This window comes from Halyomorpha halys, unplaced genomic scaffold (assembly GCF_000696795.3).
Source record: "Halyomorpha halys isolate HHAL.00 unplaced genomic scaffold, Hhal_1.1 Scaffold1483.1, whole genome shotgun sequence".
Taxonomy (NCBI): Eukaryota; Metazoa; Arthropoda; class Insecta; order Hemiptera; family Pentatomidae; genus Halyomorpha; species Halyomorpha halys.
The window spans coordinates 196,146-222,315 of record NW_027112336.1 but is presented as its reverse complement, the minus strand read 5'-3'; the positions used below and the strand labels follow the sequence as shown (position 1 = coordinate 222,315).

Here is a 26,170-nt window from a genome sequence, read left to right as displayed (position 1 = left end):
ATTTACATACTCCAAAAATAAGATTTCTTATTTGTAAGATTAAAAATGGAAAGTTAACAATATCCAATGCTCTTACCACTGAATGAATTTATACAATCCTTAGTAGACCAAATTTAGTTTGTTTCGTTACCTAATTTAAGGTGCTATTGATACATATTATTTTACAAGTTTTTTGATTCCATAATATTATAGGAGCTTCCACCTAGAACAAAGGGAGGATAGTTCCGGTAACCAATCTTTCCCTCACAATATACCCTTTTCATGAGATATTATCTCAAGCGCGACTGATGCTGCTATAAAAATGTTTTTTTCCCTCGAGGAATAAATTAGCAGATCTTCGGAAACGTACGTTATAAGAGACAGGAGCTTTAGTAGGGACGTAATACTTACTATGAATTGTATTTGAATACTATAAATGTATATTAGGGTGATCCTTATGACAAAAATTTGTCTTTTCATGTTTTCACTTCATTGTGAAATGAAAACGCCAGCCCACTATTACAATGGGATGTTGGGCATTATAAAATAACAGAAATGAATTACCACCAGTGCAAAAGACCGATAAGTCCCAGTCATACTGAGTTCACTAGCACCAGTTGGTCACAAGAGATTTATTCAGACTGGGCATTTTTTAAAAATTAATGTTATGATATATCTGTATTTTGATTATTTTTATAACTTTGTCTGTCTCAAAATATTATTTTGTGTTCATTACTATTTTATAATTATGTTTCTTTTTTGAATTTCTTAAAACTAGTTTGCTCTTGTAACAAAATACAATAATAGTTTGTTATGCTTAAACAAATCTTATCTAAATCAAAATTTTATATTTTTAAAAATGCATTCATGAGCTCTAAATTAGGAATGTGAGAAAAAGTCTCACGTGCGGCCATCAATGTTAAAATCGACCTAGCGACCGATGACGGGTTAAAGAATGAAAGCATTGTGAATAATAAATGTCATCATTTTTATTTGTTGGTTTATTTATTTCTTTAACCCACTGAAGCCCAATATTTAGTTTCTGTAATATTATTCTGAAGGAAATCGTCCAAGAATAGATAAACAATATTATTAAAAGAAAGAAAAAATAGAAACGCTGAACTGAGAATTAATTGAATTCAATATTTTAGGAAGTTGAAAGAATTGCTTTACAATTATTGAAAGTGTTTCATGTAGATCACGTTGCACATTACTTCCGAAACAATTCATAACATTATAATATGTATTAACCTCCATGTTTTTAGAGATATATTCTACATCAGAATCCTAGAAGATATCTAAACACCAGAAAATATCAATTATACGTTAAATATAATTTGTTTTCAATTTCTCGAGACTGGTATTTATTTATTAAATAAAAGAAATGGTATCCTTTTTTAGTCTCAACACTCTTAATTATATTAATAGTCCAAATCGGCCATCCTCGAGGACAATCTTCAAATACAAATTCTCACCTCACATCAAAAATCTAAAAATGTTTTGCAGGCTATTCTGCCTAGGTCATCAATTATAAGTAAAAAACACCCTATTCTTATCAAACTTCAATAATTTTTAATTTTCGATCAACCAACACTATCACTATCATGTAAATCAAATCATAGTTTATATTTTTAGATTATCTGGGGAGAATAGCCTGTAAAACATTTTTAAATTTTTGATGTGAGGTGAGAATTTATATTTGAAGATTGCCCTTGAGGATGGCCGGACTATTAATATAACAAAGATTATTGAGACTAAAAAAGGATACCATTTCTTTTATTTAATAAATCAATTATACGGTTAATTTCAAATCAGACTCAAAAAATTTGAAGCAACATTATGCTCAGTATTAATTTATGATCAAAATAATTACATATGAGAAAAATAATATATGGTTTAATTCGATTGATTTTAACATTGAAATAATTAAATAAGTAAACCAAAATAAAATAATAAATATATGAGAATATGCCAAATGTGATATGTGAGTTTGATTTAAACAACGTATCACAAATAAGGAGAGCTATATATAAGGTTATATTAGAAAGTGTAAATGTAATAATAGTAAAAAAAGAAATGAATTAGTTAGATAAGAAATAGGCAATTTAACACAAAATGTTAATAAAAGTTAATAATTAAAAGTGCTTTCCTTAGTTTAATTATGGTTTATAGGTCGATAAACTAAAATATAATCTGAAAAAGGGAAAATATCCTGCAATTTTTTGACAGCATTGTTGGATTTTAGAATAAGGTAGAACCATTTATGATACAGAATCTTTATGGAAGCAATTTTTTAATTTTAAGAGTGTAATTGAAATAGTTAATTAATAGTTATCTTTGAGAATGGCCGGAAGGTCCGAAACGTAGGAGTGGAATAATAAGAAAATAAACAGATTGAAACTAAATGAATATTATTTTATTATAATCGATTATCAACCAGTATCAAACAATAATTCAAATTATTCCTAAATAATTACTGTTATTATTTTTTTTTTCTATTAATTTTTGAGTCATCAGAAATATTTCTAAACTTCAAGGGCTGGGTAAATTGCCACTTTAGTGGGTCCGTTTATACGCCCCTGTCTATGACGCACGATGTTAAATACAATGTTGTTATTCTTGGTTAATATGCCTGTGTGTCGACTATTCGTGATACAAGGAGGTATTGTGTGAGGACTGCCGACGCCTCAGCGGCTGGGGAGCGGGCGCTAAAGGTCATGGGCACAGATCAATCGAGGATCGGTTCTGTAGCAGTGCATTCTTTCTCCGTAAAATAACTCAGCAGTTTGTTACAGAGCATGAAAGGTATTTTTTTCATTTGGAAAAAAATGTGTTAAAAGCATGAAAAATTACATTGTTGGAATCCGGGATTTAATTTTAAAACAATAAAATTTGACCAAGGTGGGAAAATTAATTTCGTGTATAAGGGATGCGCAACAATAAGATAGCTTCATGTTTGGTGGTTTTTCTGTTAGATCGAATTACCTTTTTTTTTAAAAAAAAAAAAATAAAAACCGTTCTTTTTAGCGATGTGAAAAGTGAGTAGCTAAGGCCTTTAGCAGCCAATATCTTCAGCTTGACAGTAGCCCCTCCACTTGACTTAGTGGTGCCAGATGGATTCGATAAAAATGACATATAGAAACAAGAAATTTAACGAAATAAGAAAAAACAATCAACAAGATCAGAGTCAATTATTTTCAACTAGAAATAATACTAACGTTGTTAATAATTTAAGAACCCCATATTTAAAAAAGGCTTTACATAGGCAGGAATGAATGAAAGCCAAAGAATGAAGCGCTTTCTTTCATTCATCTTTTGCTTTCATTCATACAAAAAGCCCAGCTAAGTGAGGCCCACTGTAAATAGATTATTTACTACGAAGTTATTTTAACTGCACCTGGGCCATATTCCTTTTAGAAATGTAATTTTATTTTAAATACATATAATTAGTATATTATTGTATTATTAATTTGTTATTTTGAATTCTTCAACTATCTCATTCCACGCTTCAGCCTTCTTTAACAATTTTTTATAAAGTTTGTGTAAACTATCATATGGATAGGTGTATTTACGCACTGTTTCAACAGCGGTTGAAGTAGTCAGGGGGGCAATCTGTAAATTTATACAAATGGATCGCTTGTCGTCGGGAGAATTAACGTCGGCCGTTGGCCGTGTTCTGCCAGACCCAAGATCATACAACATTGCGTCGTAATAACCATACAAATACAACGAGACCGCCTGACCAATACAATTAGATATCGCTGCCCGTCGCGACAGACCGTCTCCTATGTGGCCTTTTAGGTTTCGTATTGAAATTGGGCCTTTTGTTTTTTTAAAATTTTATCCTATGTTAAAAGGTGCATTATACTACAAATAAATTCTATTAAAATGATTATAATAAATAGTTGTAAATAGGAAAATTTTTTTTTCTTTAATGTAATTATCATTAACTAGTAGCTTGAATCGGCCTCTTCAAGCTAGAGTGTGTCCCAACCATTCTCAAGGTTATGACACACCAGAAGAGGTGGATTGAATCTAAACCAGCTGGTTTAGCATAGTTGAAATATGTCTACTAAAGTGAAAGTTAGTTTGTGCGCATGAAAATAATGTGGGCTATAATCTAAGGACTTCCATATTTAATTTTTAATTAATTTAATTGTCAAACTATTAGGTTAACCAACCAAGTCACCCTAAATGCCATCACTAACTGCTTTGGGAGTTACAAATAAATTAATTTATCTCACATTGTAGTTTCTCAGCTTCAATAATCAAATACAAGCAGTACGCGAGCATGCATGTAGTCCATATTACATGCTCCATATTATCCATATTAACCTGCAAATAATTGTAAAAATTATATTCTATCAGACTTAACTTGGAAGCACATTTCTGGCGGTTTTAAAACTCTTACTAATCAGGTGATTAATTTAATAAAGTAACGAATAAGGTTTTTCATTTTTTTTTACTTATACTCCTATTTCACTTATAGCTCCTAAACGGTGGATAAAGTTTAGATTAAGATTAAACAGCATTAAATTCTGCGTCGAATAAATACTATAACATTTGGTTGGATATTATATCCCAAAACGTAAATCGTTGTAAACTGAATTTGAAATTTATTTTCAAATTTTGCCATACCTAAGTTATAGTAATATATATGAATCCAACTTTATCAAAGAATCGCATTTCTGTTAGTTCTAAAACGGTTACTAAATAGTTAATTAGTTTGACCCAGTAACTAATTAGAAAGATTTGTTCAAGAGGTCTTTTTTAAAAGTTTTTTTCGTCTAAAAGTCCTGAACGGTGGATCTTATAAACATTAGATTATGCGTAGAATGAGTACTATAAAGTAATAATTAGGCGAAGTGATAAGGTCTTAAATCACCTGCTACGGCTGTTACTAATTCCTGTAACTGGTTTACGACATAATATTTAACCAAATCGATATATTATGGTACTCATTTGACGCAGAATTAGACAGCTAAAATTCTGTTTAATTTCTTATACTATATTTATAACAGAACACTACACCACCATGACCTTCATATCTCTTTTGTCCTTGGCCTCATACCAACCAAATCCTAAAAATTCCATATAAATTTTTCTAATCATCCTAATCCTTTGGTTCAGACCTTATCCAGTTTCACCCATCACTGTAATATACCACGATGTTGAAACGGCAGTGGCCAAGAGACTTATTGTAAAATGGAAATTGACAATCGCAGTTCTTGCCTATTATCTATATTATTGCCTAACAACGTTGTAGCAGAATTTAATATTTACAATGAATAAATTTTGTTATACTATAACTGTTATGCTAGGATTAGGATCTAATTAATAAGAGTTTTAGGACCATGAGAAATGTTTTTTGGTGTCAAGTCTGATTGAAACTAATTTTTAAAATTAGTTGAGGATGTATGTTCTATTTCAATGGGTCATGTTTCTGGTTCCTGCATTACTGGCGACCTGAATAATATCCACTAACCCGATAGTTAGTTAATTTTGTGGGCACATCCTTATAAAAATTAAATCTAATACAATTTCTAGTTGGATTCTGTGAGCTTTACCCATGTGTGTGTGTTCAGTTTATAAATAGGGCGGAAACTAGTTTCGCAATCCGTGGGCGCGCATGCTAGAGGCCAGGAAATAATTAAACTTTACAAAACTACTAAGCTAAACTATGGATATTATATATATCGGCTCAATGAACAAGAAAATTATACTGTTGAAAAGTTCCGCAATTTTCATGAATCCTCAATTGCGTCCATTATAAAAAATATTAATAAGTATCCACTGCATTAATTTCACATTTTCTTCGTTACTACTATGCAAATCAACTTGTGACTTAGCTTAAATGTAACAAATCGGGGCTTCACTAAACCTGGGATTCCTCTCGTATCCAATCCTTAGAATCCAAAATCCTTAATGTTTCTTACTTTGTCACAAATTTATTCACATTTTCTTCGTTACTACTATGCAAATCAACTTGGGACTTAGCTTAAATATAACAAATCGGGGCTTCACTAAACCTGGGATTCCTCTCGTATCCAATCCTTAGAATCCAAAATCCTTAATGTTTCTTACTTTGTCACAAATCAAGTCATCCATTAGGACCTCAATATATTGCCGATTTGGCCAGAACCAGATACCAATCCTTTCATGATAAACTTCTTAACCACCCAAACCCAATTGTTTGTAATCTTGCTTCACTTACATTACTTTATAATTCTTCTAGGCTTCTGAAAATAAGATGGCCTTGAGATCTTCTCCTCTAGAAATGTTATTGGAGTTCTTTACATATCTTTATCATGTCATTGTATAACTAACATTAAATTTACTTGCTGTATACATTTTTATTAAAGATGTAAATATTAAAAAAAAATCATATTACAACCCAATTTTCTTTTGGACTAAAATTTTTTTCCTGGATAGACGGTGGTTCTACTCTTACTACTTTATAACAGTTCTTTATAGTTCAGTTGAATATTAAGGAAAGTTCTTACAATCCTTGCCCTTCTGGCTTAGATTTGTAACATATTTCAGTCTGTCAGTGGACTAAGGTCTGTTTCAAACCATTCCATGCTGGAGATTACAATAGTCAGTCCTTTTATATATTTAATCCACTCTATACAAATCTTAAACTGTAAGATGCTAGGGCTCGATACTTTCGTGTTATTCTTAATTAGCATTGTCATTTCGTACAACAATATCTATAACCTTCATATTACCATCAGCAAATACAATGCCAGTCATGTCGTGGGTCATGTTATTGACTATTCTTTTGACTTATACTAGTACAATCCAACCCCCGACTATACTTAAGATAGCATTCATACTTGCCTATTGGGCTGTTGTCTTTGGCAGCATATTGTTGTTCCTCATTGCCCCCTCCTAGTTCCATAGAACATCCAAGAGGCGTGCTTCAAGTTCTCTCATTATCCCTTAGCCTCTTTTCAATATCTATCAATCCATCCAGCATCCCCATTATTATATATACTAAAATGAAGTCCAAATTTATCTTTGATTCGATCCCGCTTTCGTCTCAGATGCCATTCTGAAACTGCAAGAAGACATAAATGGAATCAGCACTTAGGTAACGAAAAATAAACTTACGTTAAATGCCCAAGAGACTAAAACCGTCATAATTAGATCTCCCTCTCTACTTTAATCTATTCCGGGACCTCCCAACCTTACCCTGAACAATGCCCCTATGCCATTCCAAACGTCAGTCAAAAACCTTGGAGTCACCTTTGACCAAACTCTATGTTGGAAACCACACATCCTCTAATTTTTCAATTGAACCATGACAACTCTCAACCTCCAGTATCTCCTTCCACTTAAAACCCCCCAAATCCTAGTTTCCCCCCTTGTTTTCCTCCACTTTGACTATAGCTGTATTGTGTACGGCAGACTCTAGGTGTAATGCAAGCTAAATTTGAACATCTCCTGAATTGCTCATTACCTTTCCAAGCGAGGTTTTCTACCGTCTTTCTGATTCCAAGTAATTAGAACTCAGCCCCCTTCCTATAACCTGCAATGTCAGCCTTCAAATCCTTTGGCCATAACGTACAACCAGGGCCTTGTTTCATGATGAAAGCTAATAGTATTAGTTCATAGTACAAGTATAGAAACAACGTGGTGATTGCATTAATACTTTTTTTTTCATAATAGGGAGGACTATTAGTGATAGGAGTTAAAAGTACTAAAATACAAGTTACCAATGTAGAAGTAAGTGTAATTTTATTAAGTTAAATTGACAAGACTAATAGTATTAGTTTGTACTTTATTATGAAACAGGGTCCAAATCCTGTCCTTCTGCTTCTACCCACCACCTCATCAAACTGCTTGACGTTTGGCAAATCATTCTTTCGTTGAGCTGCCTCTCTCTGGAACTCCATTCCCTTTACCGTACGCTTCGATTAAATGCATTCTGTTCCACCACCTTTTTTCTTCTCGAAACTGAATAAATATTACATTCAACATAGAATATTAAAACTACTTTTTGATATTTTATTTATATATACTTTTTCTATGTTCTTATTTCTTTCATATTTCTTAGGAATTGCATAGCATAAGGAGTAAGAGGGACTACACTTTTTTTGGCCCATATATTGTTAAACCTAAAAGAACTTAGTCCCAGTTAATAATAATAAATTTTTCATTTTTATTTCATTATACCACCATAAAACTATTAAATTGTACACTTATAAATCAAGCTTCATTGAGATCGTATGAGAAAATAAATTGTAACATCCATTTTATAAAGTGGAACTACAGGTAGATTGATTTTAACGAAAATGTAACTTTAACATCCCATAAATATATATCATATAAATATATATTTTATGTTTCATACTACTTCTCGTTTTTTAACTTGGCTGTTCATATACACACAGAATTGCAAATTGCAAAATTTGGTTATTTGGACTCAGAGGACTCTAAACGAGTGTTTCCATCGAAAATATGAATTCGAAATTTTTCACAACGGTAAAAATTAGCTACGTAATTCACAATGACCTCAGAGGTCGAATGTGAACGATCAGGCAAAAGACAAATCTCTATCTGTAAATAACTTTTATATCACTTAAATCTAATGAGTAAGTTAATTAATTAATAAAAAATAGTATTGTGATGAAAATTTATTATTATTGTTATTATGTTAAAGCTCTTGCCCTATGTAAGCTAATAACTCCAGGGTGATTTAAAAGTCCTATAGAGGTTGTGTAAGGTCGCTAGAGTGGAGTTGGCCCCGGTCAGATTTCTCAATGCCATCATAATTTATAAGATGCCTCCACGGGCAATGCTACTGAAATTTGTTGGAGGGGGCACTTTAAACTTGACAGTTTCTACATTATTTCCAACTTTATTAAAAATTTTCAATTTTCTCCACTTTTATTAAATACCTTCATTATTCTGCTATTTTAGATATGACCATTTCACTTACCTATTGTGAATGAATATTTAAAATTTTAAAAATTAGTTCGTTTTCCATTTTAAAAAAATTTACATATACAAAGTCCTACAAGTACGATAACTTCAAAGATATCGCCGTTGGGATTATATTTTAGTAACATGTTTTATTAACTTTTAAGAATTCTAAACAGGTTCTCCAATTTCTGAAATATTTGTGTTTTTAAATTATTGTGGAAATTACACACTCATACTCTTGAAAGAGATGAATGAGGCTGGGTATAGAGTGTGCTAGAGAATAGGGATGGTTGAATATGCTCTGATGGTATCTTGGCAACTAAATGCATCAAGGACAAAATGTGTGTTGAGGTTGTGCATGTGAACCAATTATCACTGATTTATTTATGACTAGCTACATTGAAGGACATTTTATTTATTTTTTTATTCCTTACTCAATATATACCTTGTAAAGGTACCATGAATTGAAACGAGTCATTTTCCTTGAATAATGTAAATAAATAAAAAATTAAACCAAATACAGAATCTACCAGCATAATAATGACAATATATGTAATAATAAACGTCTTTACAACAGAATTAAATTATTTGAAAAATATTCATGGCGTCACATTATTAAAATATAATTGCATATACAAAACTCATAGAAGTACTTGTACATTATTCTAATTTTTTGTTTTCTTCTTCTATTTTTGGCTCTTTAGATGGTCAATTTCTCTAGGTTTTTGAGTCAAAAATAAATAAATTATTATTATACACAAAATCTTTTTTAAAAAATTTATATTTTGTTTAATTTTTTTCCGATTGGATAATTTTGATTTTCCGCCATTATGATGGCTTCTAAAACAATTTATTTATTAATATACTACTTTAACATCTTGAAAATCAAAATTATGTCCTTTTTCTACATGGTTTTATACTAATACCATTTTTTTAAATATTTTTAGGATTATTTAAAAAAATAAATTATCCTAAACCTAATAAAAATATTTATAAAATTAAATAATCGTAAATATAATTTTAAGAACAGCATTAGTATAATACCATGCATAAAAAGGATAGATTTTAAAATTTCAAGATATTAAAATAAAAGAATAATTTTAGAAGCCATTACTATAGCGGAAAATCAAAAGTATGCAATGAATTATAAAATAGACACAAACAATTAAGTATAGGGTATTCCGAATTCCCAAGTTGTTTAAAGTCCGCTTCCGTTTTGCAAAACAGCAATAGTTGAACAATAAATCCAATAGAGTATAATATTAAACAATTCAAGGAGTATTTTAAACTAATGAGTGTAAAAGTTAAAGTGAAAAATATTTTGCTCTATTTTAAAAGATAGGGTAATTGAGGATTTGTTTCAAATTTATTTTTGAAAAAAGTAATAAATTTTGCCCAATTAGGGCATAAATCAAAACATATTTTAGCTCATATAATAGTAACAGTGATATAGATTTTTTAAAAAGAATTTGTGTATAACAATAATTACTTTATTTTAGATATAAAAGCCTCGGAAAAAATGACCAACTAAATAGCTGAAAATAACAGAAGAATACAAAGAAGATCCATAATAGATTAGATTTATAATAGTTTATGAGTTGTACATATATTAAATTATATTTTCATAATGTGATGGTAGTGTTTTTTTTTGGGGGGGGGCTAATTGGTTTATTCTATACAGCCAAAAATTAATTAACTATATTCTATCTTAATATCCCTGTAGGACAGTTTGCCCAATCACTCTGTTAATACTATTATTTATTAAGTTAAATTAATCTGATTTACTGTACTATACTAAACCATAACTATTTGTTATACATTTTTGTTAATAGATTTCACATATTTATGTATGTAACATATTTTTGTATAGCCTATCACTTTCAATAAACCATCGTACATATTATTTTGATTTGTATCTACATCTTTGAACAATAATTTCACGTTGTTGTTTGTATGACGGACATTCAAGTATAATAAGCTTAAGGATCTGCTTACCGCTGAAGTTTTCCAATTGAAAAGTTTCAGTTATGCCTATTTTGTGTAGGCAGATATTGCAAATCATAATAATTTATTGTCTTAAGTTTAATGTAAGTATTTGTGATGTCTTTCCCTATGTTTGCTTGCGAGAACCACGGTTTTCGAATAATATGAAAGTATTTTTGTAGAACTGCCAGTTTTCTACTACCATGATTGTGTTTTGACAAAAGCCAATGAATTAGTGTCGAACGTCATAAATATATTTAAAATAATGTAATTCAGTTATAAAGAAGTTTATTATTATGTAGTTTTTAATAAAAAATATAAAATCTTAGGTGTAATGAGAATATGATTTTCTACAATTATTTTGTTAGAAACCCATTAATTAAATATGAATCCAAAAAGAAAAACTAACAACTAAGATAAAGTTGTTTGCAATAGATTTAAATAAATAATATTTCGCTGTTGTAATGGCTTCTAAAACTATTCTTTTAATTAAATACTATTTTACATTTTGAAATTTTAAATGATGTCATTTTTCTGCATGGTTTTATACTAATGCTTTTTCTTTTTATTATATTTAAGATTATTTACTTTTATAAATATAATAAAAAAAATGGCATTAGTATAAAACCATTTAGAAAAAGGACATAATTTTGTTTTTAAAGATGTTACAGTAGTATATACAGAGAAAAATAGAAGCCATCACAATTGCAGAAAATCAAAGTTATGCAATCGAATATAAAATCGACACAAAAAATTAACACATATGGTACACCGAACTCCTAAGTTGATTAAAGAAACTCCACTTCTATTTTGCAAAAGAGGAATAGTTGAACAATAGATCCTACCGAATATACAATTGACCAATTAAAGGCGTATTTTAAAGTAATGAGTACAAAACATAATGGAAAATATGGCAAATATCTTGGCTATATTTTAAGATAAAAGGTAATTTAGGATTTTCTTCCAATTTATTTTTGAAAAAAGTAATAAATATTGCTTGATCAGGAAAAAAATTAAACAGTGATATAATTTTTTTAAAAAAGGTTATGTTTATAATATTAATTAATTTATTTTAGACATAAAAGCCTCAAGAAATTGACCATCTAAATGGCGCAGAGTAGGAGAAGAAAAAAAAATTATAATAATTTACAAGTATTTCCATGAGTTGGATATATAAAACTATATTTTAATAGTACAACTGGAGTGAGGATGATTGTTTTGAAAATGGCCAATGAATTGGGGCCGTCATAAATATTTTAAAAATAATGTAATTCTGTAGTAAAGAAGTTTATTATTGTAGAGGGTTATAATAAAAATCATGGGCGTAATTATATGATCTTATTTAATTATAAGAAGATGGTCAGGGTTGCGGTAAAAAAAAAGAACAAATAGTTTAAAAATATTTTAATGTCCAACGTTTCGCCCCACTTTGCAGGGCTTCATCGGGACTGTTTAAAGCGAACGGTTGAACCAGTCACCCTGACCATCTGCTTATATTTAAATCTTTACGGTCAACTATATATACATATAGATTTTATTTAATTATGTTGATTGTAATTCATTAATTAAATATGAATCCCGCAAGAAAAACTAACAATTAAGATAAAGTTGTTCACAATAGATGTAAATAAATAATGTAGAGAAAAATTCAAGTTATAATTAATTCACCAGGAATTTATTTGGTACTCTTTTGAGAACTGCTATCGAATATTGAGACCACACGGTGAAGAAACCTCTCAGAAATTCAGCTACAATTTACCCCTTAATGATATGTCATTAGCAATCCCTATCGAAGAAATCGTTCAACAGGATTTCCCTTTGGCTGAGGTAGTTGTGGTTAATATTTATGTTTACGTTTCCAATGCATTCGATAGTTATGTAAGTTTTCAGAATAACATCAAAAGCTATCTGAATCTAGGTTATCACGAAGGGAGAAAATCAGAGCCCGGGCTGTTTCAGGCGTGATGGCTGAGGTCACGAGCGGCCAAGGACATTGTTAATTATTACTGGAAATGGGAAGTTTTCTGTGGGAAATAGTAAAACTCTTTGCGTTCTTCCTTGAATTCCTACCTTTACAAAAAAAAAAAACCTTAAAAACATTGAGCAGCAGAGCTCCGTTACTAAGGTCTTATTTCCTACGCATTTCTGTTTCATAGGCTTTAGAAGTATACATAACCTTAAAAAATACCCAAAACCATATAAAGAGTATGGGAGGAAAACGTTGGGACCCCAAAAGGCACTGTTTTCATCAGACATTCCCCGGTCTAATTTATGAGTTTTGTATACTCCTTTTTAGAAGGTGTTTAGTTAAAACAAAACATATAGGTATATTGAAAGGAAGAAAAGTAATAAATTGTAGAGAGGGTGTAAGCCAAAAGAGAATATAATATTGTTAATAATGTTAAATTAAATTTAGATGCTAGGAAAGTTATATCTGTTGCTGCTGAGAGGTGGATCGCTAACAATGAGTGTCACCGTTTTGTATCACTAGTAGAAATTAGAAGAGATACAAACTTCGCTTACTTGTCCTGATTTTCTTATTTCCCTCAAAATCTTAAATCACAGGCCTTTGCACCAAACAAGCACTACTCTAAAATCAACTCGAATAAAATTTTTAACCCACTAAATCAATTTACCGGGGCTTAGGAGATGTGAAAAATATTTGAAAAAGATCAAGTTTTCACTGCCGATTTTACCTCATTTTAAGTGTCCAACGTATGCTTAAGGTGCCAAGCATAGTGGAAAAAATATGCATTATCTCATAGAGATAAGTCAGATTTTTATAGATAATAATGATTTACAAATCACCTGTAGATATGACTAGGAAAAATATATATTTCCTTTTTTGGTAATTTATTTATTTATATTTACTACCGTATTAAGATATATACAACCAGTAAATTTGCTGTTAGTTATAAAATGAAATGATACAAACATGTGGAGAATCTACCCATTCATAGAACTCCAATAACATTTTTAGAGGAAAATATTTCGAGGCCATCTTCTTTTCAGACGCCTAGGAGGATTATCAGGTAATGAAGGAGAAGCCAGGTCACAAACAAGTGGGTTTGGGCAGTTGGAAAGTTTCTCATGGAAGGATTGGTATCTTTTTCTGGTAAAGTCGACAATATATAAAACATTGAGGCCCTGATGGATGGCTTGATTTGTGTGGTCAAAATTTGTGACAAGACAAGAGCCAGAAAGAAAAAAATACAGTTATTTCACCCTAATTTTTTATTACTTTAATGAAAACTATCTATAATTACTAGTCAAAATTGATGAGTCTGCCAAGTATAGGTAGGGAGAATACAAAATGGGGGATTTTTTAAAATTTGATTACATTTCTAACATTCCAACTACCAGACCCTGTCTGCCTTCATTAAGTACGAGTGTAGCCTTTTTTGTTTTTGTTCATCTTAACTGTTGATTGTGATAAATAATACAATCCACTGCATTTATGAATACAATTGTGGTAATTAATTTAACTAAGGGTATGAATCCTGAAAACATTAAAGAGCCAGTACAGACGTGGGCCCACCAACTTCTGACAACTTTGAGTTGGAACGGTATTTATAACTACGAAGCGGCTATAGCGGCTTTAAGTGGGTGCCTTACACTTCTTTATAGCAAAATATCTTCCTCTGACAGAGTGGATCATATTTATTTCGGGACCGTCATCCAATATTTTATTTATAATTTGGTAATTTATTTCTGTCTAAACTGCCTTCAATTTTAACTTATATTCATTATTTTATTTTATGTTTATGTTTTCTATTGTTGGCCTCATCAAATAAATGTTTCTTTGTTTTCTTTGCTATTTAAAGCTTTTCTTCAAAAGACTACGTCGATTGAAATGGCTTTAACAATATTTCTACGTCATTGGAGACTATAGATTTGTTCCAAGGTGATTTTTTACAATCATCAAACTGCTAAGTACATGCGCAGTTATAAAAACCGGTATTCTACATGCTCCAGTTAAAATTTGCGATGTAGCAAGGCTTAGGTTGTAGTGTTGTTGCCCTTGAATCGTGTAGACATCAGATAAGTGACCGATTAGCTTATAAGTAGCTACGAAAATAATTATCATGTAATTTTTAAATATTCCTCTGGGTTCCAATCCTTACAACCTAAAGTACTAAATCCTTCTTACTTCTAACAAATATAATCATCCTTATTGTCCTTAACGTTCCATATATTGCCTCTTTGGCCAAAACTACTATAAATCCTTTCATAATAAATTCCCTAAACACCAAAAACCATTTATTTATAACCTTTCTTCCTCTTCTATTCTCGAAAATGCGCCATGGTGCCTGAAAAGAAAATGGCCTCAAAACCTTCAACTATCTTATTGAAGACCTCCCGATTGGTAGATTCTGCAGCAGTATGTATCGTGACATTGTACTATAAATCATAACACATTTACTAGTTGTAGTTTGCAGTTGTAAATTTGATAAAATAAATTAAAAACAAAAACTGGTGGCAGTCGTGAGACTGGCAGACAGGAGTGAAACTTGTGGAAATGAAATAATCTATTAAAATATCTATACTGATTATAAAGATTCTAATACATTATGTTATTATAGGCTATTAAAAAATTTACTATATTTTAATATGATGAGAAGATAGTTGACAGTGGATAACATATATGACGAGAAGATGGTTGGGGTGGGGTCAGAAAATAACACAAATAAGTTGAAAAAATTTATTTAATTGAGCCAACGTTTCGGCCAGAATTTCTAGCCTTCATCATGGCTACTTCTTGGAGATCGAAAATCTAAGTGGACCTATCTATCACTTAGGTTTCCGATCTCCTAAAACTAGCCCTGATGAAGGTTTAGAAATTCTGGCAGAAACGTTGGTACTACTAAATAAGGTTTTTTCAACTTATTTGTGTTATTTTCTGACCCCACCCCAACCACTCCTCATATCACCATCTTTTAATTCAAACGTTTGAAAATTCGTCATCATTTCATTTCTTGGGCTATATTTTTCATTTTTCTACTTTTTATCCCTATGTAGCGCGAAAATTAAATTTTAAATTATAGCTAATTCCAAAAAGAATGAAATGCATAAAATTTCTCAATATACTGCTACGATTTATAGTTTTCAAGATATTTTAATCTAAATGCAAAACACGTCTATAATTATCCTCATCCAACCACTCAAGTTTCATCTCGAACGTCCCCTCGCGTCACGATATCAATCAACTTCCGTATAATTTTTTTCTCCTTGAGTTATAGAACGTAGGTAAAGAAGTTTCACTTCAAAATGTTATCAGTACTCGAGTCGGAAAAACCTATTCCGAAATCATGATTGATGACCCACAAAACGCCAAAGTTTGAATTTGAATTTCATTCATCTGGATCCTCCGCTGTGTCGTATTGTATATACAGTGTATATAATCTTGCTAATCCAATCTAATTGTTCCCGGAAGGGGAAGAGGGAGAGGAGTGGAGCCCCAAAGCTCAACTCCATATGTCCAGATTCTCCTTATTATAGTCATGTAGATCAGTCTTTTGTAATGTGTTGGAAGTTTAGACCGTTTGTCTAGTAAGTGCTGTAATAGTCGAAATTGACATGCAGTTTCCTGTCTTTTCAGTCTTGTGTGAGGATTCCAGGTAATCGTTTGTCCAAATGTAGTCCAAGGTAGCGGATCTGTTCTACAGGGATAAGAGTAACATTACTTAATGAAACTGTAGGGCAATCAGTAGGTTTACGACGAAGGGTAAAGGTGATTTGATAGGATTTGTTGGAATTTATCTTAATCCCCCAATTACGACACCATTCTTCGATGGTTGTAATATGGGATTGGAGAGTTTGGGATGAAATTAATGGATTATTATTAACTGCGAGCACACATGTGTCATCGGCATAGGTGGGAGGATAGTGTTAGGATTGGTTAGAATGTTAGCTGTATAGACGGTGTAGAGGATGGGACCAAGGATACTCCTTGAGGAATCTCTAAACGTAAAATTCAATTACACTGACTAATACAAATAAATGCCCATTCCCTACCTCTCAAGCAACATTGCCTTATAATTTCAATACGCATTTTAAATTATCGCCACGTAATTTCATTTTACATATTGGTGTCCCATATTACTTTCAGTTAGTTCTTCATTTTAAACTAGGTACTGGGAATGTCAAGATGAGGATCTTGTGATTAGCATTTCCCAGTAGCTTCTAGACTAGGCCTAATCCTGCCCTGGTTTTCAGCATCAGTAAATATTAAACAGTAATCCATCACACTACGATTTATTAAAGTTAAATTATATAATGCGTAATAATGAACCAGGGCTGACGTGTCTGTATGATTTAGTCAAAACTGTGGATTGAGAAAAAAGAAATAAATTGATTCAATAGTAAAAGATAAATATTCGTTTTATTTTAATCAGATATCTCAGTTCATTTGATATTGGCTAATGATGACTTTCTTTGTTATCTCTAGAATTGCCTAGACATTCATTATTGTCATATTGGATCCCATATGTTATCCTCCCAAACAAAGGTTAATGTTAAATAATAATAAAATTTTATATGAAATGATTAGATAACACGACCAGAGTGGTCCCTCTCCATTCTGTGTAAGCCCCCAACTTGTATGTTACCAATGTGAAACCGCCTTCAGCGGTTCAACTCAACTTATACTGCCATACGGCAAACCAAGTCAGTATGTAATAGGTATATATACTATACATTATTATATTTGTAATTGTAATTATATATAAATAAAGAGGATTTGAAAAAAAAAAAAAAAAAAAAAATTAGATAACACGATTCAAAATACAATCGCAGCATCTATACACATCTCTACAAAATGTTAAAAGCCAAATCTAATACAATTTTAATACAGTTTTTCTAGATAATGATTAACCTTTTTCAGCATTCCTTTATTTATGAGTCCACCAAATTCCCAAGAGCATTTCAATTATTCCTATAATAAAAACAAAATATCTGAAGATTTTTACTTCCACTAACCTGAATTTTGAATATAAAGAAATGGGAAGTACTAAAATCGTGAAAAATTTTGAATTCAAATTTTTTACAGAAATAGTAATTTCAAGTCCAAATACCTAGGCCACGATAATGGTCTCAAAAATGAAAATAAATAAGGAACTGAAATTCCATATTTGAAAAGGGTGAAGACATGGAATTTTACAACATTTCGATAAAATCGACTGGCATTCCATATTGTATTTAAAAAAAGTAATCTGTATCGCTAGAACCTACATGTAGGGGTCCAGTACTTTGTAAGAATTTACTGTTTCTAGACCAACGGTTGTGCAAGAAGATGATTTGTACAAAATTACGTTCCACCGCCGGATTTTTACCCAATTAAGGATATCTACCTCGTGAGGCTGGGTGGACCCCGGAGAGCTCCCGATCACATAGGTCTGACTCACGGCTGTGAGTGGTTTCAAGTGAAACCAAAAATAATTATCAGCCACAACCGAATTCGAACCCAGGTCCTTGGAGTTGTGGCACAGTGCCTTACTAGTGATTACTATTCTCTATAATTTAGATATTGTACTATTACAAAAATTATATTACTATTACTATTATTAAAAATATGTTGTATAATATAGTGAGAGAGGATGGGTCACTAGTAAGACTTTTTTTATTTATTTATTTTCACCTTCCCCTGCCTTTCAAGCAATACAGGTGTGCAGCAGTAGTTCGATGTTACATATCCATCATCAAACTACTGATTTATTAGCAGTAGTTTATTATACAATATAATTTTAGTTTTGTGTAATAGTACAATATCTAAATTATATAGAATACTTAGGGTTCGTTATATTTACGTAGGCGGCCATTAGGCTGGGCAGGCTAAGACAATTAATTATAGGTAGGTGAAATGATAGGTAATCAAGCTTATGCAACGTCTAGCATAGTAAGGGGGCAAGTGGATGGATCGGTGAGCACTCATAACCGAAACCCATATTGTTTCTCTCTCCATGGGTTTGTGAAGCCCGTCAGACTACTGTAGGCAACTCTACCGACCGGTCATAACTGCATATAAACAATATTGTTATGACATTTAAGGTAATTTTAAATAATCCCAGTAATTATTATTAATTATGTAAATGAAATAAGTGATACAAATTATAGTTATGGAATAGATCAAATAATTTTTAAATTAAGTTTAGGAGTGATTATTTTCGGAGATACTCATGCAAACGAGATCAATAGTGAAGTTAAACAAAAAAAAAATAGTTCTAAAAAAGAGTAATGTAATCTTCAAATACTGAACAGTATTTGAAAAAAAGGTTTGTTGTGAATGCAGTCTCCATATAAGAATATGATTGGTTATATATAAACAGTAAAGACGCCTCAAGATCTCTTATGGTAAAAATAGCCTAGAAGAAAAGAAAACTGTATTTTTTTATGAGAATGTCTTTGTGTTTGACCTTATCTTGTTCTCTTGTTTGGGACAATACTCAAGGCTGAGAAAAGCGTTTCTTCATTTAAACTTTCAAAATAAAATGGGAAGTAGGGTTTATGAAATATCCATTGGATCTGTAACCATGATACCTGATGAGTGGCCACATAAATCCCCTTTTTTTGTTTTATAGTATCAGTGATGTTTTTTTAGAATTAATAAATCTGACTTACACCACTTTTCCTAAGAATGTGACAATTATTTCATCTGCATTCCAAAAAATGTTTTGCGGCTGATAGAAAATAATGAGCTGCCTCACCATTTAATGGATTTCTCTATGGGGAATTCATGTTTAATCATAAGATTGTATATAAAAAAAAAAAATAGCTATGCCACTTTTCCTTAAACAGCCTCATATGATGAAGAAATATCAATAATTAGTCATGTTTATATTTAGGAAATATATCTATTAATTTAAGTTGTAATCATTTATATTATAAATTTTAAGTCATTTACGCTCTAGGCATTTTTTATGTAAGGTGAAGAAGTCATGTTAATGGATTACTTTATTTTTACACAAATCTGTCACGGCCGCAGTTCAGTAACAAGCGTAACAGGGAACCCTTCACTATTTTATCAAGGGAAATAATATTTTAATCAAAAGTAAACTTCTTATGAAATCCACTTTCTCATCTCCAAATCATTGTGATTAAAAAATCTTTAGCATTCAGCTTTGGTTGTCATATAACATGTGCTTACATAACTGGGCTATAAACATGTGTTTTATTCGATTGAGTCTGATGAAGATCACTAAGCGCCATGGTCGAGAGAAATATGTTATCAACAATTAAAAATTTTAATTCGTGGTGTTGGTTCATGTTCACGTTGAGCCGAAAAGCATGATTTGATCAATAACAATTTGGAGTTCACTAGGCGCCGAAGGTATACTATGTCGCATAACAGAAACTCAAGACAAGTTGCACCCATCGTGTAGTAGTCACTTTTCTCAAACTGTGTGAAGGAAATAATTAGATTTGTTGCAACATCGAATTTTGAACTTATAATAAGTTGCACTAATTATCGAACGTTAACTAGTTCATAATCAAATCCCCAGTCCTTGCTCTATAATATGAAAGCATGTTATAATAATATAACCAAAATTAAAATATAACCAGCGGATGTTAGGTATCACTAAACATCTTTTAAACTGCTTTCAGAATGTAACAAAAAATAAAATGAATAAATTAATACCATTAAAAAATTCGTCGCGATGAAATTAACTGTAACATTTTTAGTTTATATAAAATAACACTTTTTTGTGTAAAAAAATATAATTTTGATAAATATTTAATCAACCGGATAGCAATAGCAATTAAAGTTAGTCGATAATCGAAACTTATTAATTTTATTAAGTGTTTCGACCACTAGGGACATTTACACTGAAATCACAAAGTTAGTAAAAAATAATTGACAAATTCACGAAGTAACAATTGCAGAGTGAAGGTGAGAAAGTTACAATTAAAATTTTGCATTTTACAAAGTTGAAATCACAAAGTTACAATTACAATTTATATAGTTAGTAAATTACTATATAAAATCATGCATCCACTTAAAAATGATAATCGAAATAAAAGATACAGTTCAAAAACTGTAGAATATTAACCAGCATTACATTCATTTATTTCTTAAGGGACAGATGAGGGATAAGATGAGTTGGACTGATAGTCCATTTGGGTTGTCATTCTGTCTGACGGTGTTGAGGTTTTTATTTTTTTTTACTGCTAATTTCATTATGATTACTGATGTAGCGAGTGATGTTATATAACACAAACACGAATCTCGGGCCCCGTTTCAAATAATGCTTGTTAATTTGAGTATTTCACAATAGTGTAAAAAAAAAAGGGATTATTGGAAGAAAATAAAACAAAGAAAAATTAAAATTTATAAAATATAAGAATAATCTATGTTTGAAATGAAAGAATCACACATAAGGTTTATATAATGAAAATAAAAGATCATTAATGAGCAATTTAACAAATTTAAACAAAAATAATTTTTTTTCGAATCAAACTAATTTGGAGTAATGAAGGTTAAAGAAATTAAGTAAAAAATAAATAAATAGTTTTACAATTGATTTACTAATTCGATAATATTGTTTTCCCACTTAAGTCAATTATTAACTTTTCTTATTTCATATATTTCTTCATTTAAATTTATTTTGATTTAACCAACATCTCTGACTAGAGAAAAAAAAAACTGTTAAATATTTAAAAAAAAAAATATTAATAATAAAAAAAGGCTCAAACAACAACTGCTATTTTTGCCAAACATATCCAAAAAACTATTAAACTTAGCTATACATATGTGTGCGTTTAGTTTTAGGCATTATTCATTTAGATATACTTAGATCCTTACTTCTATCGTATTCTTGTATCACTTTATTTTATGGTATCTTTTAGATCCTATTTAACTATCCTTAATTTTTTAATTATTTTTTATATTTTATATCATGTTACATATTGTATATATTACTGTATGTTGTATAATATATATTTTATTATTTTTTATATTTTATATCATGTTACATATTGTATATATTACTGTATGTTGTATAATATATATTTTATTATTTTTTATATTTTATCATGTATACTTATTTTAATCTAGTTCACTCCATACTTATTATTATTAGCATTAGCCCATTATTATTAAATCACTAATTTTAAATTTGCATCATTAGTATTCACTTCATAATTTCTTTCAAATATTTTTATAATATTTATTTTCATTTTAGTATTTGTTTATTGAATTATTAGTTTTATCGCTAGTGATTAATTCATATTGTACAGATCTAGCTTATAAACAGTAACTAATAAATTTTATTTATGTCTATCATTTTTACTTGGTCGGACTATACTGGCTCTAATTTTTTTAATGAATAAATAAATAAATAAAATGATTAAGTATCTCAAAAATAATTGCCTTCTTTAGGTATAAAACATTTTAGACATCAACTCTTCCGATTAAAAAGTCATAAAGAATTTAGTTAAGGATAAACAAGACATCAATTAAATAAAAAAATAAAATATATGATATCTTTTTAGATATTAAATGATAGCGCATATTTATTTTTTTCTCTATAAAGATAATGTTTTTTTCGACTGTTTCGTGAACAAAACTTTTGGTGGGGGAAGACGCGCAAGAAATTAGCTGAAAAGGACATCAGTCGACCGCAGGCAGTCCTACAATTATGGGCGCAGGAAACAGCCACATTCAGGATGATTTCGTAATCCTTCCCAGGTCAGTCTTTCAATCGGTGTTAGATGTTTTTAAACGATTAAGATTATTTTAATTATAATCCTTAACTGAGGAATAGATAAAAAGTATTTAAAAGAATTTCTTATTGATTGAACTTATTTTGATAAATTCGTGAGAATTATTTTTTTTTAATTTAAAAATAGTATATATAAAGAATCTTTATTCAACTAAAAAAAAAATAGATAAAAAATATATAATTAGAAACATCTCAAAAGAATTCTCTTAGTGTGAAATTAATTATTAATATTCTACAAACGATGGTGGAGACGAGATGTCTCTAGTTTTTTATTTTTGTTTTTTTAAATTTAAGGAGTATAAAAATTGTTTTGTCGATATGTTCAAATTTACGAGGTATTACATACGATTACGAGGTTCTTAAGCAACGATTTATTATACAGATTACATTCAAAACGTATAGAAAATCTGTGAACCGATAAAGAAAAGTCAGAAAAATAACTTTTATTTATAATCATTTTGAAACTTATTAAGAAATCTTTATTCTTTTTTTTTTGTGGAAATCATCATTTTTAAATATTATTGCTACTTTTAATTATAACAACACTAATTATCAAAATGATTTCAACCTTCTTTATTAAATCATATTGCCTGTGATACATAAAATTAAGACTGTCCTTGATGATGGCCGGATAGGCCGAAACGTTGGACATATAATATGTTTTAATTAAGAATAATTTTTGTTATTATTTATAAACCTACAAATATCGAACAAGGTAATACTAATTAATGCTACTGTTTATAAATAATTTCTGTACAGCCATTAATCTTCTAGTGAAGGGAAAAAATGTAAAATAAAAACTTTTATTACTTAAAAGAAATTTTTATCTCAGACTGATTATACAAAATAAGTAATAGCGGTATTTTTAATGAGTAAAGTATATTCAACACCATTAGGAATTATAATTCTAAATAATAAACATTTTAACTATTAATAATAAACATTTAAATAATCGTTGTTGATGTTCTCGGAATTCGATCTTTCTAATTATTTAAAAAAGTACATCAAGAGATTTATTTTAGATTTATTATTCAAGTCAATTTTATGAACAACATCAGGTATATACATATTTATTCGCACTTCTCTCTTCAGTAATTGGAATAAAATATTTTGTTTTTCAGTTCGAATTATAGGGAAAAAAATTAATTCCTGATTTCTAATTTGACAATTTATTTCAATTACCTTTTATAAAAAAAAGTTCTAATTTTAAAAAAAGATTTAAATAATTCTTCTGCGTGAGTAAATAAATAATTATAATTCCAGATTTAAATATAAAGTTTAATTTTTTTAATTGTAGTGAATTTCTATATGTTTAGTTCCATTTTTAATAAAAATTAATATGCGAAAATAGACGGATAGAAATTAATAATATTGAAAAAATAAGTACAAGAAATTAACCGGTGTTCTGGGATAAAACCTCATAGAAGTTAGCATTAATTCTTCCGATTTATTTTCAGAATAAAATAACAATTTGATCGTCACATACCTGGAGTTACGGTTCTGTACTTGAGAAAAAAGGCGACTACATTCCAATACATTTTTTGTCTTTAAACTGATATTTTAGGACTCCTAGCCACTGTCTGTGGTAGGCGCACTAAAAATTATAACATAAGTGTGCATTTTAAAGCGGAAATATGAATATTTATAAATATGATACTACGGTTAAAAGTCTGATAAGTTTTAAAGCTTAAAACGTTTAAAAATTTAAAATTATTTTTTAAATTATAATAATAATTTAAATATGCTTTGATGTACCAAAATTAGTGCATACCTGTGGCTCATTGTTGGTCACTTATATTATATTAAAGAAATATTTCTATCCAAATATATGATCCGGAATCAAATATTGTGTCAAATTCTGTTTTATAAATCATTGGCAGACCCGGCAATGCTTTACAATTGCTAAATTTAGTGAAGTATATAAATTAATTCAATACAATTAAAAGTTTGATATAAATTAATGTATTTAGTTTATTTACACATTGTATTAGTGATTTAATTAGTTTCTTACTATTTATATTTAGTTTATAGCGGTAAATAGCATTGCTTAATAAAAATATATGGTAAAAAAAAACGACTCAACCAATCTGCACGAAACTTAGGATTGGTTTATACAATTAAAAGTTTGATATAAATTAATGTATTTAGTTTATTTACACATCGTATTAGTGATTTAATTAATTTCTTACTAATTATATTTAGTTTATAGCGGTAAATAGCATTACATAATAAAAATATATGGTAAAAAACACGACTCAACCAATCGCATGAAACTTAGGATTAGTTTAGGGCTCTAAAAACTGCACCAAAGGGAACACACCGGATTTAATGAAACAAATTAGAACTGGAGATATAAAATAAAATGTTTAAAAAGTTTTTCTTAATTTAAAACCAATGTTATGCCCTAGTAACGGCATATATAAATGGTGATAAAATAGGTAAAAAGAGCAAACATTGAGCTTGTATTAACGTAGGAATTGAATAAAATGTAAAGCAATTATAAACGTTTATATGAACAGTGGACACAGAAAAAATCCTGCTAATAAATTGAGTTCAAAATTTTCCGGTTTTTAATTTCTTCAAAAAATGTTACTTGAATGTTTCAGACGACGCTATAAACGAATATCATCTGCTTTTTCATAGAACAAGTTTTTTAACCTACTTCACTTAAATCCTTATTATATTTATAAAATATTGTTACCATTAATTTTATAATATAATAAGGTGAATATAATTGACCGTAGACATAAGAGAAGAAGGTCGGGGGCCCCCCGCGGTCAGTAGAAAAAGCACAAATAAAAGAATTATTTATTTGTGCCGACGTTTCGACCTAATTCATGAGGACTATACAAATAAAATAACAACAACCATCATTCAAAGAGAAAAAAATAAAAAGTAAATAAACTAAAATAAATAATAGACTAACAATTTTGGAAATATACATAACAATGAAATGAAAATATGAACTAGTTGATAAATAACTATGGACAAAGACAGAAGTAGATTGATAACATTATTATTCATATACATATAAATGTGAGTAATAAATAAATGATACAGTGGGTAAGAATATTATATTGATGAGCAACATTAAAAACCTTATAGATATATAGATGAGTATAAAGAATTAGTTAAATTAATAATGAATTGTATTTAAAAATAATTTTGTAAAAGAAAGAACAAGGGATAAGATGAAATATAAAGAGAATCGAGAATGAAGAAAGTAAGAAATATTAGATACGAGAGAAAGAACATAGAGGTTATAGGAAGAAAATTCTGGCTAAACTATTTTAAATTGCAGGAAATGCCTCTAGAGTGCAAGTCGGCAAACGGAGTTAGATAACAGAAATCTAATGGTCAAAAGGTCGTAGGGATAAAATTGTTAATGTGAGAGAGAAAAAAAAAACAACAAAAAAACAAAAAGGGGTTAAAATGCAAAATTATAAGAGCGCAAAAGTTAATAAAATGTATCAATATATAATAGGTATGTAAAAACAGATATCTTAAGGGAGAGTATCTAAAAACAATATTATAAAAAAGAAAATCACCTTTTTTTTTTTTTT

General features: G+C 29.7%; 1 protein-coding gene across 2 annotated transcripts in view; it reads left to right on the top strand.

Annotated features, from left to right (window-relative positions):
* Positions 1–26,170, top strand: part of LOC106689827 (xanthine dehydrogenase) — a gene marked incomplete at its 3' end in the record, with an annotated part of 76,622 nt that overhangs the window by 14,278 nt on the left and 36,174 nt on the right. Inside the window, 1 exon segment of one of the 2 annotated variants that reach the window (XM_067050248.1) lies at positions 22,453–22,573. Within the exon segment in view, the coding sequence (XP_066906349.1) occupies positions 22,524–22,573 (50 nt within the window). 2 annotated transcript variants of the gene reach the window in all.